This window comes from Paroedura picta, chromosome 12 (assembly GCF_049243985.1).
Source record: "Paroedura picta isolate Pp20150507F chromosome 12, Ppicta_v3.0, whole genome shotgun sequence".
In the NCBI taxonomy this organism is placed as follows: domain Eukaryota; kingdom Metazoa; phylum Chordata; class Lepidosauria; order Squamata; family Gekkonidae; genus Paroedura; species Paroedura picta.
The window spans coordinates 5645921-5662762 of NC_135380.1; the positions used below are offsets into that span (position 1 = coordinate 5645921).

Here is a 16842-nt window from a genome sequence, read left to right on the forward strand (position 1 = left end):
TCCCTGGGAGGCCAGGGCCCTTTCGGTCTTGGCCCTGACCTGGTGGAAAGAGCTCCCGGAAGAGCTAAGGGCCCCGACTGAGCTATCACAGTTCCGCAAGGCCAGTAAGACGGAGCTCTTCCGGCAGGCATTAGGTTGAGTCCAGGCTAGGAAGAATGTTCCCTCCGGGTATAGGCATCCATAGTCTGGACACCACTAGAAGATCTCCCCCTGGCTGTGGGTGCAGTGGTCGCTGTTATTATAGGGTGGGGATGGGTGTGTGTGGGGAGGTTTATGGAATGTTTTTTGGCTGCCAGTATGAATTTATGACCGAGCCTCTTGTGGCGCAGGGTGGTAAGGCAGCAACATGCTGTCTGAAGCCCTGACCATGAGGCTGGGAATTCGATCCCAGCAGCCGGCTCAAGGTTGACTCAGCCTTCCATCCTTCTGAGGTCGGTAAAATGAGTACCCAGCTTTCTGGGGGGGGGGGAATGGTAATGACTGGGGAAGGCACAGGGAAAACCACCCTGTATTGAGTCTGCCATGAAAACGCTAGAGGGCGTCACCCCAAGGGTCAGACATGACCCAGTGCTTGCACAGGGGATAACTTTACCTTTATGAACTTAGAATATCGGATGTTTTAATGTGGGTTTTAAATCTTATTGTAAGCCATGGTGAGCTGCCAGGGTCTGGCAGTGGTGGGCAACCAATTGAAAAATAAATAAACAAACAAACAAACAAGAGGTGGTTTGCCATTGCCTAGACCAGGGGTAGTCAAACTGCGGCCCTCCAGATGTCCATGGACTACAATTCCCATGAGCCCCTGCCAGAAAATGCTCATGGAAATAATTAGGGTAAAATAGTGGTATCCTGCAAATGCTCAAGGTGCTAAACCAGGGGGAGTCCAACTGCAGCCCTCCAGATGTCCATGAAGCCGGTCTCTCTTGGAAGTCGGGCCAGGCAGAAAGATCCCCGCATCTGGCTTTTGGGTCAGCCCTGCCAGGTGTGAATTTCGAATTCGGGACTCGACTCGATTCCGCGCTCCTCTTTTGAAAGCCGAGTCCCTCCGGAGAGAGGAGCGGCGGTCGCAGGTGGAAGGGCCTCTGACCACGCGCAGAGTGCAGGGCCCTTCGCCGCCCCTCTCCTTGGAATGAAGCGCCCCCCGGCCCGGTGGTCCTCCTCCTCCTCGTCTCCCCGGGCCGGGCTGACGGTCCGCCTCGCTCTCGGGCCAGGGCTCCTTCCTTCCTTCCTTCGCTCTGTGGCTGCGTGCGGCCGGGCGCCTTTAAAGGGCGTGCGCCTTGCCAGCTTGCCTGCCTGCCTGCCGGCCGGCCGAGTGGGCAGCGTCGCCTGGCTGGCCGGAGCCGGCGGCTGGCTGGCGGGGCTGGCGGGGCTGGGGCGTCGTCGGGGGCGCCGGCCATGGCATGATCTCCGCCTCGCTGGCGTGCCCGGCCTGCCCGCGCCCCTCCGCACCAGAGCCGGCCTGGGCCGAGGCTCGCCTTTCCGGCGCAGCGGCAGCGGCAGCAGCAACGCCGCCGCCGCCTCCTCCTCCTCCTGCCGCTCCGCCGCTGCCGCCCTGCCGCCGGGGCGCTCTCCATGGGCCGTGGCGCTTCCCCGGCAGCGGCGGCGGCGGCAGCAGCAGCCTGCGCCTGCCGGGCCTCCTGCACTATGTGCTGGGCGCCGCTCCGGAGGCGTCAGTGGGCAGCCAAGGACACGGGCCCGGCCTGCTCGTCACGGTCCTGATGAAAGGCTTCAAGCTCGCCTGGTAAGCGGGGGAGGGGCAGGGCCGCCCCAACGCCCCCCCCCCAGCGCCCCACCCCCGGCAGGGATGGCCGAGCCAAGCGGGCGCCGCAGTGGCAGCCGAAGGACAGCCGCAGGCGGAGTTTCACTGCGGCGCCTTCGTGGAGGGAGGGAGGGACGGGGGGGGGGCAGGGGGATGCCTGGAGTCGGGATCTTGCAAGGAGATGCTCATCCGGGCGGTGCGGTGGCTTCTCTGTCCCTTCTGCCCACCCCCCAACCCTCTGTGCCCTCTGCCAAGGCGCTGGCAGGCCGCTGCGCCAACACCGCTGCTGTTGGCAAACGGGATGCTTCTTGCCTGCTTGGGATTCTTTCGGCAGTTGTGTGCCCCCCCACTAGAACATCTGCCTGTGCAGCGTCTACCACTGCAAAGTTGGGAGGGAGCCCTCCGGCCGTCTCCTGTGGGCGTGGGTGCCTGCCGGCTTTGGAGTTACATAAAAGTCTTGGTCGAGGGAAATCGGGACGGGACCCCTTCCCCTCGGTCCCCTCAGGTGGCGAAGGAGAGAGCTGTCCGCTCTTGGGCCGGCATTGGGAAGGAACCAGCTAGATCTGCCCTGAGATGCAGCTCTCCTCTTGTTTTCCAGTAGAATAGAGCAAGACTCCGGTAGCACTAACTACCTTTGTGGCCGGGTGTGAGCTTTCGTGACTCACTGCTGCCTTCTTTGGCTGCCGTGAGAGAAAGGGTTCTGTGTAACCTGAAAGCTTGAATACTGCCATGCTCAGACTGAGAGAGACCTCAGCATCTGCTCCACATTCTTTTCTAAGCAGGTCCTCTGATAGAGATTCTAGCGGCATAATAATATGCCCGGCGGATTCCTATTTGGGGTCCAGCATTGTCAGGTCACAACTGGATTTGAAAAAAGCCCAACCATGGTTACAGTTGGTTCCCAGATATCCTGGCAGCACTGCAGAAGATCTCAGGGTGCCAGGTTCGGATCGTGCCTTGTCAGCCCCCCAAAGATTGCTGTACCCCCCCGGAGACATTTCTGGAAGCGCCTTTAAGTTATTTTGCCGGTCTGCGAGCGGAGCTTCACTTTACAAGGCTTATCGATAATGTTCTAAGCAGGGGTAGTTAAACTACGGCCCTCCAGATGTCCATGGGCTACAATCCCCATAAGCCCCTGCCAGCAAACGCTGCCAGGGGCTCATGGGGATTGTAGTCCATGGACATCTGGAGGGCCGCAGTTTGGCTACCCCTATAAAGCCTGCAATTTGGGTGCAGAGATGACTAATAAATCTTGATGGGAAAAGATGAATGACCTCAGGGGCATTTCCTCAAAAGTCACCCCGACCACAGTAGATCCGTGGTCGGGGGGAGGGTAGCTCATCCCACTGCATCATGACTTGGGGCTTTTCCGATGAGCAGGAATAGATCTAGCTATCCTGAAGGGAGCTATCTGATACGATTCCCTAATCTGCTTTTCCCTGTGTGCAGTATTGTTAATACCCACTGGCACAGATGACTTAGGAAGAAGCCAGGTTACTGAAATGTAGGAAGCTTTTTTGCAATCTGTTTGTCATAAGGATGGTGGCGGGGGGGGGGGGGGGGATAAGGGAAATATATTTGCTGTCAAATAAAATTGGCGCCATTGTTTTATTTGCACTGTTTGGTCGGGATGAAAAGTTTGGCCGCCTTTATATCCTAAGGGGCCGTCTAAAAACGGGCTTCCGGGTTGCGGTGGGTGGGTCCGCTTCCGCCTGAGCCCTCTTGATTTTCGGTGTGAGTTTTGGAAATGCCATTGCAGAGAGGGTGGGAGGGTGAGAACACCATCGGCAGGATCCATCAGTGCCCTGATATCCCAGTAACCTCCCAGACTTCCTTGGCGTAGTGTGTGGTTCTAATTGCGTTTCGGCAGCGTGCGGTTGGTGTGCTTGAATGAAGGAAGGAGTGAATGGAGCGTTGCATAACAGCCGAGCGATTCTTCTTGGCAAATGAGAGCTGCGTTACGCGGTCTGTGAGTAGTAAACCCCTGGCATCTTTGCGTTGGGCTCGGCTGCCCACTTGTAGAAGCAATTTTCTGTCGATTATGTAATTGCACCACCGGTTGGGTGGGGGTGGGGAGGTATTAGTTGTGGTGCTCAGTGCTGGAGGCTGCCTGTGATTCTCCCCTCCCCTTCCTGCAGATTGGGCAGGGCCATCCCCACACACAGGGCAGATTATGTAGAGCAGGGGTAGGCAAACTGCGGCCCTCCAGATGTCCATGGACTACAATTCCCAGGAGCCCCTGCCAGCATTCGCTGGCAGGAGCTCCTGGGAATTGTAGTCCATGGACATCTGGAGGGCCGCAGTTTGACTACCCCTGCTGTAGAGTCATCCTCAGCATTCAGAAAGACCTGCTCTTGGGACAGAACTGGTCCCTCTCCCTGCTGGAGAGGAATGCACTCTGCGCATGCTAGGGGGCGCTGTGTCACCAGATTCCAGGGCCGTCGGCTCCCTTCAGGGCCTTGCGATCAGAGGGAAGACAGGCTGGCCTCTCTTATTATGGAAACAGGGTCCAGATGTTTCTGGTTCCCTTGCAGTTGTCTTCCGCGGCTTGGCTTCCCACGCTTTCGGGCAGGAGATTCTTCTGTGCCGTTTGCAGCATCGTTCTAGCTGGCTGCAGAGACCTGGGAGTAGTTGAAGGTTCTGATCAGAGCACAGCTCCCCCAGGATTCTCCCTCGTGGCCCTTGTTGAAATGGATGCATGCCCTTCCCTGCTCTTGTATGCTCCCTATGTGCGGCAGTGAGGGGTTGCCGGTGATTTCGGTGTCCTTCGTATTCACGGGGCTTCTTCAGGTCCTTCCAACAGGATTATGCAGACTGCGTTGCTGTTTACCAGACAGAAGTATTTCAAACAAAAATGAACAGGGTTTGTTTTTGTTCTGTTTTTAGTGGCTGTATAGAATAACCCGTCCAGGTTAGCTCAGGGAAGCCTTCAGATCTGGAAGCTAAGCTGAGTAGGCCCTTGCCTGATCTTGGAAAGGTCACCTCCAAGGAATACCAGGGGACAGGTTTGGGGACAGGCAGTGTGACTTGGGGACAGGCAATGGAAACCACCTCCTAGTTATGGCTGCCTGGCTGCCTGACAATCTGAGGGTCACTTGGCTACAATACCCACATGCTGTACGGTCAAATAAAAAAAAGTATTGGCCGTAATAATTGTAAGCTGCCAAGTCACAAGCAATGAGAGTGAGGAGGAGGATCCGGGGCCTGGGGACCAAGCCCTAGGAGGAAAGGCTGTGAGGGACTTGGGCGTGTTCAGCCTGGAGAAGAGGAGGATGAGAGGGGACAGGAGGGCTCTCTTGAAATATCCGAAAGGCGGTCACTTGGAGGAGGGCAAGGAAAGGTTCCTGTTGGCGGCAGAGGAGAGGACTCACAGAAATGGGTTTAAACTACATGTGGAACAATATCAGCAAAATATCGTGGGGGAAGAGGAAATTTCACAGTCAGAGCAGGGGGTGGGACTAGGTGGCCTATATGACCCCTTCCAACTCTAGGATTCTGAGTCTAGTTCAGCAGTAGAATGGGCTGCCTTTGGGGGAGCGGAAGGGAAAGGTGTTTGTTAGCAATTTTGAAACTTTTCTGGGCCGTAGACAGCAAGGTACAACAAACCAACTCGTCTTCTCCTGATGTCCTGCAGAACTAGCCAGGCAAAAACTCACTGTGCACACTCTCAGTTTACTTTAAAAAGCATCTTTAGCAGAACCCTTCAGTGTGACCCCAAACCAGCGTGTATCTACTTTTGTGTAATTGGGGCACGTGGGCTGAAAAGTAACCGCTGCCTTTTAAACCTGTAAGGAACATGCAAAGCGGACTTCTCCCGAGTCGGGCCCTGGATCCATCAAGGTCATTCTTGTCTACTCGAATCTGGCAGCTGCTCTCCAGGATCTCTGGCAGGGGTCTTTCCCACCACCCATGCCCTGGGTCCTTTTAACTGGAGATGCCGGGGCCAGGTTTAAGTGAGGACCTTCTGCATGCCCAGTGGATGTTCTTCCACTCGGCCAGAGTGGGCTTCTATTTGTCCTGTTTGCCATTGCCTTTCCTTACAGGCGGAATATTAAGGAAGGCGTATCTTCGAGTGGCTGCAGGAGGCCTTTTGCTGTTAGTTTGTGAGAAGAGGATTCTTCTGTTGGAATCTGACAGTTGGAGCTCTCCTGGAAGTGTCTGTTTCTGGCTTGGGCTGACCGATCCAGTGGATTGTCCTAGAAACCCTGGAATACCAGGATCCGCTGCGGTGAGGCTGACGTGGACGGAGCGTTTTCTTTTAAGGTCAAATGTCACCTCATCGCTAGACTTGTGCATCAGATAGCAAGTGGGGGGGGGGGGGAGAGGCGGGTTGCTGTGTTAATTTGATATCCTGGAAGAAAACATGGAGGGGAGGGAAAAGGTTTAAGGTTCACTCACAAATTCAAGAGGGCAAGTTGGGTTTGTCTTTCGGTCTGAGAATAACGTTGGGTTTGGCCTGTGGGAGTCTACCTGGAGAATGGTTTTTAGTTTGGGGATTTTTTTTAAAAATGTCTGTCCAGAGCAGCCTTTCTTAATATTTTAACCGTTGAGAAACCCTTGAAACATTTTTCAGGCTTCGAGAAACTCCTGAAGTGGTAAGATCATGCAGAAGATGGTTGGGAAGCAGAGCTGTGGATACACCAACCCAGGGTCCTTCTCCTTCCCTCCCCCTCCAGGCCCAGCATTGGCCATGTTGGGAGGCGGGGAGGGGTGGCCGTGTCAACATGACCATAGACTGTCATATCACCCGATAAATGTTTAACAATGGCCCCTCCTTTATATAGCAGCGACCTCCCCACTCCAAAAAAAGCGATGCTAGACCGTGACCTATATTTATTAGTAGAAGCAACCGATGCCATATTGTTTGCTGTAAATCGATGTTTTATTGGAATTGTTTTTATTGATTGCACTGGTTTTGATGGTTGTGGGCCACCGTGCGCCGGTTGTGCTGGGAACGGCAGGGTAAAAAATCAAATAAATAATTTTTTTTTAAAAAAAATTCCAAAACGAATTAACTCCCATCCATCCTTCCAGGGTTGTCAGGAAACCCCAAGGTTTCACGAACCCCTGGGTGAGGAAGCCTGGTCTAGGGGCAAGAAGATGGGCTGAAGGCAACTGAGGCCCTGGAGGGACAATTGGTCAATCTGGAGGCCATAGTTGATCAATAGACAAGTTTGCATTTACAGATTGTCGGACTGTTGGGAGATATGCTGGGGATGGGATGCACTGGAAAAAGCAGACAGTTGCTTCCCCTGCTCTCTGCAGGCTGTAGAACAGCTGGAAAGATGCTCTTGTCTGCGCTTTCCATCAGGTTATCTGATAGCCAGGTATGCCTTCCCTCTCCTTCCCTGAGAGCAAGGTGGTTTGCAAGCCACTAGGCAAGGGGTAGTCAAACTGCGGCCCTCCAGATGTCCATGGACTACAATTCCCAGGAGCCCCCTGCCAGCAAATGCTGGCAGGGGGCTCCTGGGAATTGTAGTCCATGGACATCTGGAGGGCCACAGTTTGACTACCCTTAGGCCCTGTGATTCCATTTGGGCCCAGTTGTCTCTCTTCCCCTTAGAGCAAAGGGAGACTGAAACAACGCATTTGCACAAATGCCTATTTAACAAATACACTTTGTCCTTAGCACTCGCAAACTCCTGTCCTGCTGAAGCGGACAGATGGTTTCACCTGGTTCATCTAGTCCAAGGGTCATCTAGTCCAACCCCCTGCACAACACAGTACTCTGGAGTATAGTTGCTGCAGCAGCATCTCAAAGTGTGATAGGCAGGTGTCACAAGGGATGTGGGCTAAAAGGTCAGTGCAGGTATCTGGTGCACAGGTCAGACACCTAAACTGAAAAGACTTATCCTGGGTATGTTTGCCCACAGTGCTAGAGGACCATCAAAGCGATGTTTCAATGCTGGCTCCTTTTGTTCATCGTGCGGATAGGAAATCTTGGCAAATGTTGCTCCTATGGAGGCAAAATGCTGTCCCACGGAGCTTCCTGTGTCCCCTCCACCAGTCCCTGCGAGGATAATCTCAGCGGACTGAATTCCGATCGCTTGTCGATGTTTAAAATCACACCGACGGCTTTGATCCAAATCGTACCAGCCAAGCAAGTAAAGAACAGCTCTTGGGAATTCTAGAAGTTTCTGTTCCAGTGGGCCTTAAGTACCGGTGTCACTGGATCTCAGGCGGGGGCCTTTTGCAGAGAGGTCTTCTCCATTTCTCTGTACAGTAGCAGGACGCGAGGAGAAGGTGACCCAGGGGTGGTCCTCCAGATGCCCATGGGCTACAGTTCCCATGAGCCCCTGCCAGCGTTTGCTGGCAGGGGCTCATGGGAATTGTAGTCCATGAACATCTGGAGGACCACAGGTTGACTACCCCTGTGCTAAAGCACAGCTTAACTTGGTCCTGGCCAGGGCCAACTGAAGTGCTCTCCTTTTACGAGCCTTTTCAGCTTGCTCTTTTTAAAGCTCAGCTTCCAAGTGGAGGAAGATGCAGAAGAGCCTGACATGGAGGAGTGTTTAGAGCTGGGAGGCTTCAGGGGTCCCCCAGGGGTGCTTTGAAATGTTGAGAAATGTGCCTCTGAAGAGCAGTGGCACAGCTTTGTAGTTTTACGCAAGGAAGTTTGTGTTCCTCCTCTTGCCTGGGCCACCGACTCATGAATGGAGCTGAGCCTGGTGCGCTGGGAAAACAGCCAAGGCCACACATGGGGACACGATGGCTTTCTTTAAGTATCTGAAAGGCTGTCACTTGGAGGAGGGCAGGGAGCGGTTCCTGTTGGCAGCAGAGGAGAGGAATTGCTGTCATGGGTTAAAACTACGTGTAGATCAGCACCGGCTAGATATGTGCTTGTGTGTGTGTGTGGGGGGGGGGGGATTTGCAGTCTGAGTCGTTCAGCAGTGGGATGGGGTGCCCCAGGAGGTGGGGAGCTTCCCCTCACTGGCGGTCTCCAAGCAGCAGCTGGACAGATCCTTCTCCTGGATGCTTAAGTCTGACCCTGCTTTGAGCAGGGGGTTGGGCTGGATGGCCTGCATGGCCCTTTCCTCTTCCGTGACTCTAAGCTCTTTGTATCCTGGAGGGAAGAACAACACAGGTTGACTACCCCTGCCCTACATGATATGTAAGTTTGGGCGTTGGGCGGTTGAGTTCAGTTCCGTTGTGCGCAATCTAATAAAGAGCTCATGTTTTGACTTGAACATGTCTGCAGCACCTTGGCCAGCCCTGATAAGTGAACTCTGTATACTCCATTCCGGGAGGGCTATCTGCTGACCCAGATATGTTCTCAGGCCCAGAAAGTGGGGAGTAGGCAACTGCTTCCAGGATCAAGGACTGTTCTTCCCGCCCCACATCCCCAATTCCTTGGCGTTTAAGATCAGTGATCCTCAGGCACTCCCATACCTACATCTCCGGGGCGTTGGTGTGCACCTAAAGGCCTGTTGAGTCTCAGCTGGATTTTCAAGGCAAGAGGTTTACAGTGGTGGCTTCAAGTGGGTTGCCATGTTGGTCTGAAGTAGCACAACAAAATCAGAGTCCGGTCCAGTAGCACCTTTAAGACCAACAAAGATTTATTCAAGGCGTTAGCTTTCGGGTGCAGGAACTCTTCTCCGGACTATTGTCTTCATTTACAAAGCGATCCTGGACTTCATTGGTGATCTCCCATCCAAACCTCTGAGATCTGAGGAGCTTGGTCTAGCCGGGGCTATCCCTGGGAAAACCAGTGTTTGGGTCTTCTTGAGTTGTAACAAGCTGGCAGGGCTGGCTATAGCAGTGATGAAGAGACAAACAAGCCAAGGAGCAGTCTTGGAAACTTATTCTGGTTTGCTGAACACAAGCTGAAGAGATGAGAGCCCTGCCAACTGCTTCCCTCTTAATGGCCAAGAGGCCTTGTAGGCTGGCCTCCCGTTTCCTGCTTGGCTGAGACGCCATCGGAAAGATCTCCAGAGCAGCTCCTTATCTCCTTAGAGAGCCGGTCTGGTGTAGCGGTTAAGAGCGGCAGACTCGACAGAGTGGCGGTCAAGGAAATGGCTGCAGCCTTCTGATGGATGAGACGCTTATTGGCCATCGGCTCCAGTTCAGCCCGATCCCCCTTTTCTCTCTGCATGAAGAAAACGCAGCTTGCTGTGTAGCCTTCCCCCCACGGCGGAGCGGGGGAGAACAGCTTGTGCGAGGCATGATTTTCTAGCAAGGTTTTTAGACAAGTTGAAGAATGAGGTGCAAGGTGAATTAGAGATAGCTTTAAATTGTTTAGGTTAAAAATGAAGGGTGGCCTCTAACTCGGCCTTCCAGATAGAGCTGAGCCAGATAAGAGCTGGCGCCAGGGGGTCAGAGGGGTTGGGAAGGGGTTAGGAAGGGGTTGATGGATGTACTCTGTGTTATGAAGGGTTGGGGGTTGGGGGTTGATCCGGGGACCTCTTACCATGTCAGAAACTCCAGTGGGACCCCAGAGACTTTGGGGGTGATCCTGGAGATGGAATGAGGGGTGTCTGTCACTTGCCGTTTGTCCAGGTCAGGGGTAGTCAAACTGCGGCCCTCCAGATGTCCATGGACTACAATTCCCAGGAGCCCTTGCCAGCATTCGCTGGCGAATGCTGGCAAGGGCTCCTGGGAATTGTAGTCCATGGACATCTGGAGGGCCGCAGTTTGACTACCCCTGGTCCAGGTCATACAGGTTATATAACCTTAGGTACCTCTATTGATCTACACACAGGGGTTTTGGACACTTAGCCCCCCTGTAACTTTCTCTTTTTGCTGCAGCTAAAAAAAAGAACAACTCATAAAAAGGTTTTCCAGTCTGGCACGTCACTGGGTGATGTCACACTAGACAAACGGACACTGTTAAGCTGCAGGGCCATCAGATTCTACTCTTGGGAACTGGGTTCGATTCCTCATTTCTCCACATGCAGCCAGCTGAGAGACCTTCGGCTAGTCACAGTTCTTTCGTAGCAGTTCTCCTGAGGCTCACTCAGCCCCATCTACCTCACAAGGTGTCTGTTGTGGGGTGAGAAAGGAAAGGTGTTTGTAAGCTGCTTTCGGACTCCTTTGAGCAGTGAAAAGTGGGGCATAAAAACAGCTATTATTGTTATTATTAATTATCGGACGTGCTGTTTGCTCCTAATTTGCCCTCTTGTTTTGTCCAAAGAAGGACTGGTGGGAGGTGCAGCAATAAGAGGGTAATACTTTCATTAGATAATGTAGAGAAATGCAGTATTTCTCTGAATCTGTTGGATGATTATTTCTGGATTATGTGTATACATAGGTAAAGGTAAAGGTATCCCCTGTGCAAGCACCGGGTCATGTCTGACCCTTGGGGTGACGCCCTCCAGCGTTTTATGCTGCCAATTTATGGAGATGCCAACAAGGGGCTTCCAAGTTAAGTTTGGATTGGATATTATTATATTTTATGGTATTTACTGATTTTTAATTCTGTATTTTTGGGTGGCCTTCCATCCATGTACTTACCCTTGCTTAGTTTCCAAGGTTTGATGAGATTGGACTGTGCCACATCCTCATTTCTGGATTTAGCAAAGGGACAATTACGTAAGGGAAGCTGTTGTCTCTTATATTCCTTCAGGATGGTGTCTGTATAACTATTTCCCCTCTAGTTAATTTTATTAGCAGCTAACTTTTAATTTCTATTTTAAATATCCTATAAATGTTCCATTTCATTTAATTCATTTTCTGATTTTCTCTTGTAATATCCATCGTTCCATATTTAGGTTTTATTAATACTATATATATCACTACTAAGTACTTATTCCAAGTAATCTGAATATCATCTGATTATGATATGGTTTATTGTTCCTATGCCATTAAGGGCTTATTGACATTTGAAATTTTGTAAGGGAAGATGAGAAATGTTTTTTGCTTTCATGGAATCACCTACATTTCTGTGCATAACTGTTAAGTTCTTCTTTAGCTGCGTGGTCCGTGCAGAAAGCAGCCTGTTTTTCTCACTTGTTTTTGTGCTTCTGGTTTCCATTTGGATCATTCTAGGGGATGCAGGAGTTTACCCACTCAGCATTTTCTGGTTCAGCGAGCTTTAGACTGCAAGAATTTGTGTCTCTCTCTGTGTGTGTATGTGCCTCTGGGCACAGAACTGCACAGGGCAGCACAAATTGAGTAGACCTAGTTTTTGTTTTAAATCGGTCTACTTTTCGGAGCACCACGATCCTCGGGTAGAGCACAAAGAGGCAAGATTTTCACATGAGGCGGCCTTGTACAGAGTCAGGCCGTTGGTCCACCAGGGTCAGTGTCCTGTCTGCTCAGACCGGCAGTCTCTCTCCGAGGCCTTTCCCTTCACCCGACCCTTTTAAGTGGAGATGTCAGGGACCTTTTGCATGCCAAGCAGATACTCTACCCAGGAAATTCTTGCTGCAATGTCGTTCCTTAGCATTGGTACTGAGGAGACCCAGCTCACTGGAAAAAGGCAGTCAAACTAGCTCAGTCGTTCTCCACCTTCCTAATGCCGTGACCCTTTAATCCAGTTCCTCATGTTGTGGTGACCCCCAACCATGAAATTATGCCAGTGTTCTTTCACAGAAATTAAGCCGAAACTGACCCATGGCGTGAAGATCCATTGTTCATGATTGTATATAAATTGTTTCCCCCCCGGGGTTTCTCACTTCAGCTCTGCCTCTTGTCCCACCATGCCCATCTCTGTCTTTTCCGCTGCTCCAGACAGACAAACGCTCTATCTCGATCTACCCTGCAAGGCTGTTGTGTGGATGGTCCCCCCCCCCCCCCCAGCCAAGCTGCTAGCTCTTCCACAAGGGTCATTCGACCACCAATTGGGTCCTGACCCCCAGGTCAAGAACCACTGAGCTAGAAGATGCTGCAGGTAGCACGAGATGGTTTGACTCACTCAAGGATGGCTTGACTCAATCAAGGTAGCCACAGCCCTCTGTTTGCAAGGCCTGGGCAATGCTGTTGAAAGCAGAATGTTTTGGAGATCATTAATTTGTAGCAAGTGCCTTGGTGGCACACAGCACATATAGTACAATGTTAAGAACCAAGCCAAAGATGTGCTGCTATATATCAATTACCCAGCAGACGACTTTTTAGTTTTCGCCTTGAAAACTTGGGATTTCCATTCCATCAAGGTATCCACAATCCTGCGTGTTCCTGTGTTGTCCTGATCACAGCAGTCCAGTGTGCTGGCGGAGTTTAAATATGCACAGAGGGCACAGCACCAGGATGCATAAAGAATAAAATAGTTTTTAGGCAGAAGAGAAACAGAAGAGAAGAGCATGTCTCACAAACTTGGTTGAATGATGCCCTCCAAGGCCTGGAAAGCTCATGATATCCTTGAAACGATCAAACAAGATTCTTAAAAAGTATAGATGAGCAGAGCACCATATCAACTGAAAACTGGGCACAAGAGGGTTTTGGCTTACATGGATTTAAAAGGAGATTTGGCGGGTTTGTGGGGAAATAAGCCTGTCATGGGCTGTTCGTCACACTAGTCGACTAAAGCCTGCAGGTCCAGAGGAAGAATGCGTCTGATTGTCAGAGGCTGCAAAATAACCAGCATGCTGTAAGACAGGCTGGGATTTATTGATGGCCATAGAAGATTTTCCGGAATGGATGGGAGCCAATTCGTTTTTAATATATTTTTGAAATTTGATAAACATTTATCGGGTAATATGACCATATATAGAGCCTTTTGTGACGCAGAGTGGTAAGGCAGCAGACATGCAGTCTGAAAGCTCTGCCCATGAGGCTGGGAGTTCGATCCCAGCAGCCGGCTCAAGGTCGACTCAGCCGTCCATCCTTCCAAGGTTGGTAAAATGAGTACCCAGCTTGCTGGGAGGTAAACGGTAATGACTGGGGAAGGCACTGGCAAAGCACCCCGTATTGAGTCTGCCATGAAAACGCTAGAGGGCGTCACCCCAAGGGTCAGACATGACTCGGTGCTTGCACAGGGGATACCTTTACCTTTATGGCCATATACGGTCATGCCGACCCACCCACCCCTCCCAAAATGGCCAATGATGGGCCTGGAGGGGGTGGAAGAGAGAGGGGCCCTCGGTGGGCATGTCCACAGCTCTGCTTCCCAACCATATTCTGCACGATGGGACCACTTCTGTGAGTTCTCGAAGCCTGAAGAATGTTTCAGGGGTTTCTCAATGGTATGAAAGTTGAGAAAACCTGCTCTAATAGAACTGGGACTGGCCCAAGGTCACCCTGCTGGCTGCATGTGGAGGAGGAGTGGGGTTACAGGTCGCCAGGTTAGAGGTCTCTACTCTTAACCACTACACCACGCTGCCTCTCAAGAAGGGTAGGTTCTGAACCTGTCCCTTCCCCCACGAGCTAATTCCGGAGCTGGAAGGACACTTGGACACTGTGGGCGGGAAAAACACCTGTCTCACTGGAGCGATGTTTCCCTGGCCTTCAAGGCATCTGTTTGTTGATTAGCATGTAATAGAACCCACAGAAGACGCACACTCTTTTGCAACGTGTCCCCCACGCTCGGATGATTGGCTCGTGGTGGAAACAGTCTGTCCCTGAGTGCTGCTGCCTCCAAGCTTGCCCCAGGGATGATTCTCATTCTGCTGTGCAGAGGTGGGGTGCCATGGCCTTCCTCTGCGTCATTCTAGAGTACCAGTTTGTTCCCTTTAAAACCCCAAATGTTACCTTTAAATCTACCCCCAGTGGTGGAGGTGTTTAAAGGACTGTCAGCCCCCATATTCAGCTGCTGCCCTTTCTGTGAGATCTCCTTTCTTTGGCTGTGAGCAGGACCTTATCAGTTGTAGCCCCCAAATTGTGGAATGCTATTTTTAGCTTGTCCCCCTTGCATTGTGTCTCATAGAATCATAGAGTTGGGACCTCATGGGTCATCTAGTCCACCCCCTGCACTAGATGACCCATGAGGACCCTTCCAACTCTTGCAGTTCCAGCACCAGGTGATAAAGTTTGGCCAGGCATTTAGCTGACCGATGTCCTTTCCCACCCCCCATATTTATTGGATTGGTGGCAGCTTGTGCCTGCCAAGTTATTGCTTCTACCGATTTTTAAGACCACTTTTACAGTCTTTTCTTTAATGACTCTGCAGTTTGAAAGGTCGGAGCCGCTATAAATCTGCCATTTTATTCTCCTGAAGCCGTCCTTTTTGACACCGCCCTTTTTATTTTCATGTCTTCATTATACGTTGTTGGGTTTGGGGATTTGTTTTGATGATCAAGCCGTCCAGAGAACCAGCGTTGGTTTAGCAGTGGGGGAACCACGATTAAGAACGGAGTTCAAATACCCAATGGCAGAAACGCCAAAGAAACCACATGGATCACAAGTCCATTGGTCCCCCCCCCCAGTTCTTTGATATCAGAATCTTGACAGATTATGTGTTTAGCATGTGGAGGATTGATGAAGTGAATAGCACAAGGAAAGTGTGACTTCAGGCATGCAGATTAAACATGGCTCTCTTTAGTGTCTCGCCCCTGCGAGGAAAAGGTGTTTCCAGTTCTGGCACCAAAAACTTGGCGGACTTTTGTGTTTCGTTTGGTGCATGTGGGGGCTTTGTGTGTGGCGTGAAGAGTCTGTTTTGCACTGTTAAGGCGGGCTAATTAGTTCCTTTTTAGTGCCGCCTCCTCGCAGAGGTAGTTGACCTCTTGTTAATCCCAGATTAAGTTCTTAACGGAGAACCGGCTCATAGTGTGCCCCAGTTTAAGACGGTGACAAACCTGCTCTTGAGGGATCTCTCCTGGTCTCTCCTTACTTTCCTTCTACTCCTGTGCTGCAGCTTTGCAATGTGAAGCCATGTTTGGCCAGCTTTCTTTCTTTCTTTCTTTCTTTCTTTCTTTCTTTCTTTCTTTCTTTCTTTCTTTCTTTCTTTCTTTCTTTCTTTCTTTCTTTCTTAATGAGCTAGGCTTAAATAAGCTGAGAGTGAAATAACAATATTCAACGTAACTTGTCTTATATATTCTAGATGCAGATTTCTAGAATATTCAGCCAAGAGAAGCATAGGTATTTATTATTTTGTTCTTGAATGAATTAATTTGAGCACACACACAGGAACGGACTACATGATTTCTTTTTCTTTGCCTTAACAAAGGTCGAACTTTCCAGGCATTAATGGCGTCATGCGTGACAACAAGGGCATTTAATTGGTTCGGTTACCAGGGGGCCCCATAAACCCTTTGGACGCCTTTGTTCACGTTGTTCAATCTGTGCCCCCTTCAAATGTACCAGGGCCATCCAGCAGACCACAAGGCCCCCATTGAGAATGCCTGGTCTAAGCAACATAAATAAGCCCAGTTTGGCCCAAGCTCATCCAAGGAAGAGCTCCAGGGAAGACGGGGTGTGCTACGTGAAGGAAGGCAATGGTGACATAACTCAACCCCCTTCTTATCTTGAACACCCCAGGCCTGAAGTCGCCATGACTTGGTTGCCACTCAGGGGCATATCCTTCATCTCTTTTGTCTTGGACATCAGAGTCCATTGTTGGGTTCAGAATGGCCAGCGGATCCTCCAGTGGGGCAGGATCTTTCCAGGATCTCAACATTAAGTACCTGGGCTGCATCATACAGTTCCCTTGTTAGTCCCGGGCTTTAATTACCTGGGCAGGTGAGTCATTTCCCTTCACCTGAGAGTTGTAATATTAACGGAGGAGTTTGTGTTACAGGCAGCGGTTTCTGAAGCAGCGAAGCACAGGCCTTTGGCAAACAGTGCGAAAACTGACTTCGGTGAAGGATCTGCAGCCGTGCCAAACAAATGCCTTACAATATCAGGGATAGTCAAACTGTGGCCCTCCAGATGTCCATGGACTACAATTCCCATGAGTCCCTGATCATTATAGCCCCCTGATTATACTAGTCTGATAGTTCTCTAACAGACATAGTACCCACGTGGATCAAAAGAGCTTCCAAAACTAAGTAAATTTGCTGATCATTTTCAGAATGGATCTGCCAGTAATGTACTGGGTTGGTGGTGGTGGTGTTATTCTGTCTGTCTTCGCAACACTTCCTTGATGACATGGCTATTGATATTTCCTGATCTTGTTGGTCTAAAAGGACCAATACAGTGGTGAAAAGCACTATCATGTCACAACTGATTTATGGCAACGCCGTACATTTTCAAGGCAAGAGAGAGGGTTGTGC

The 16842-nt window shown here is 50.9% G+C and overlaps 1 protein-coding gene across 10 annotated transcripts in view; it reads left to right on the forward strand.

The window, feature by feature from the left end:
- GRAMD1B (GRAM domain containing 1B) overlaps nucleotides 1–16842 on the forward strand; it is a 110162-nt gene that overhangs the window by 35350 nt on the left and 57970 nt on the right. The window contains exon 1 of one of the 10 annotated variants that reach the window (XM_077307189.1): nucleotides 1539–1741. The exons of the other annotated variants lie outside the window; for them this stretch is intronic. Within the exon in view, the coding sequence (XP_077163304.1) occupies nucleotides 1719–1741 (23 nt within the window). The 5' untranslated portion in view covers nucleotides 1539–1718. Of the gene's footprint in view, nucleotides 1–1538; nucleotides 1742–16842 lie in introns of those variants that run through there. 10 annotated transcript variants of the gene reach the window in all.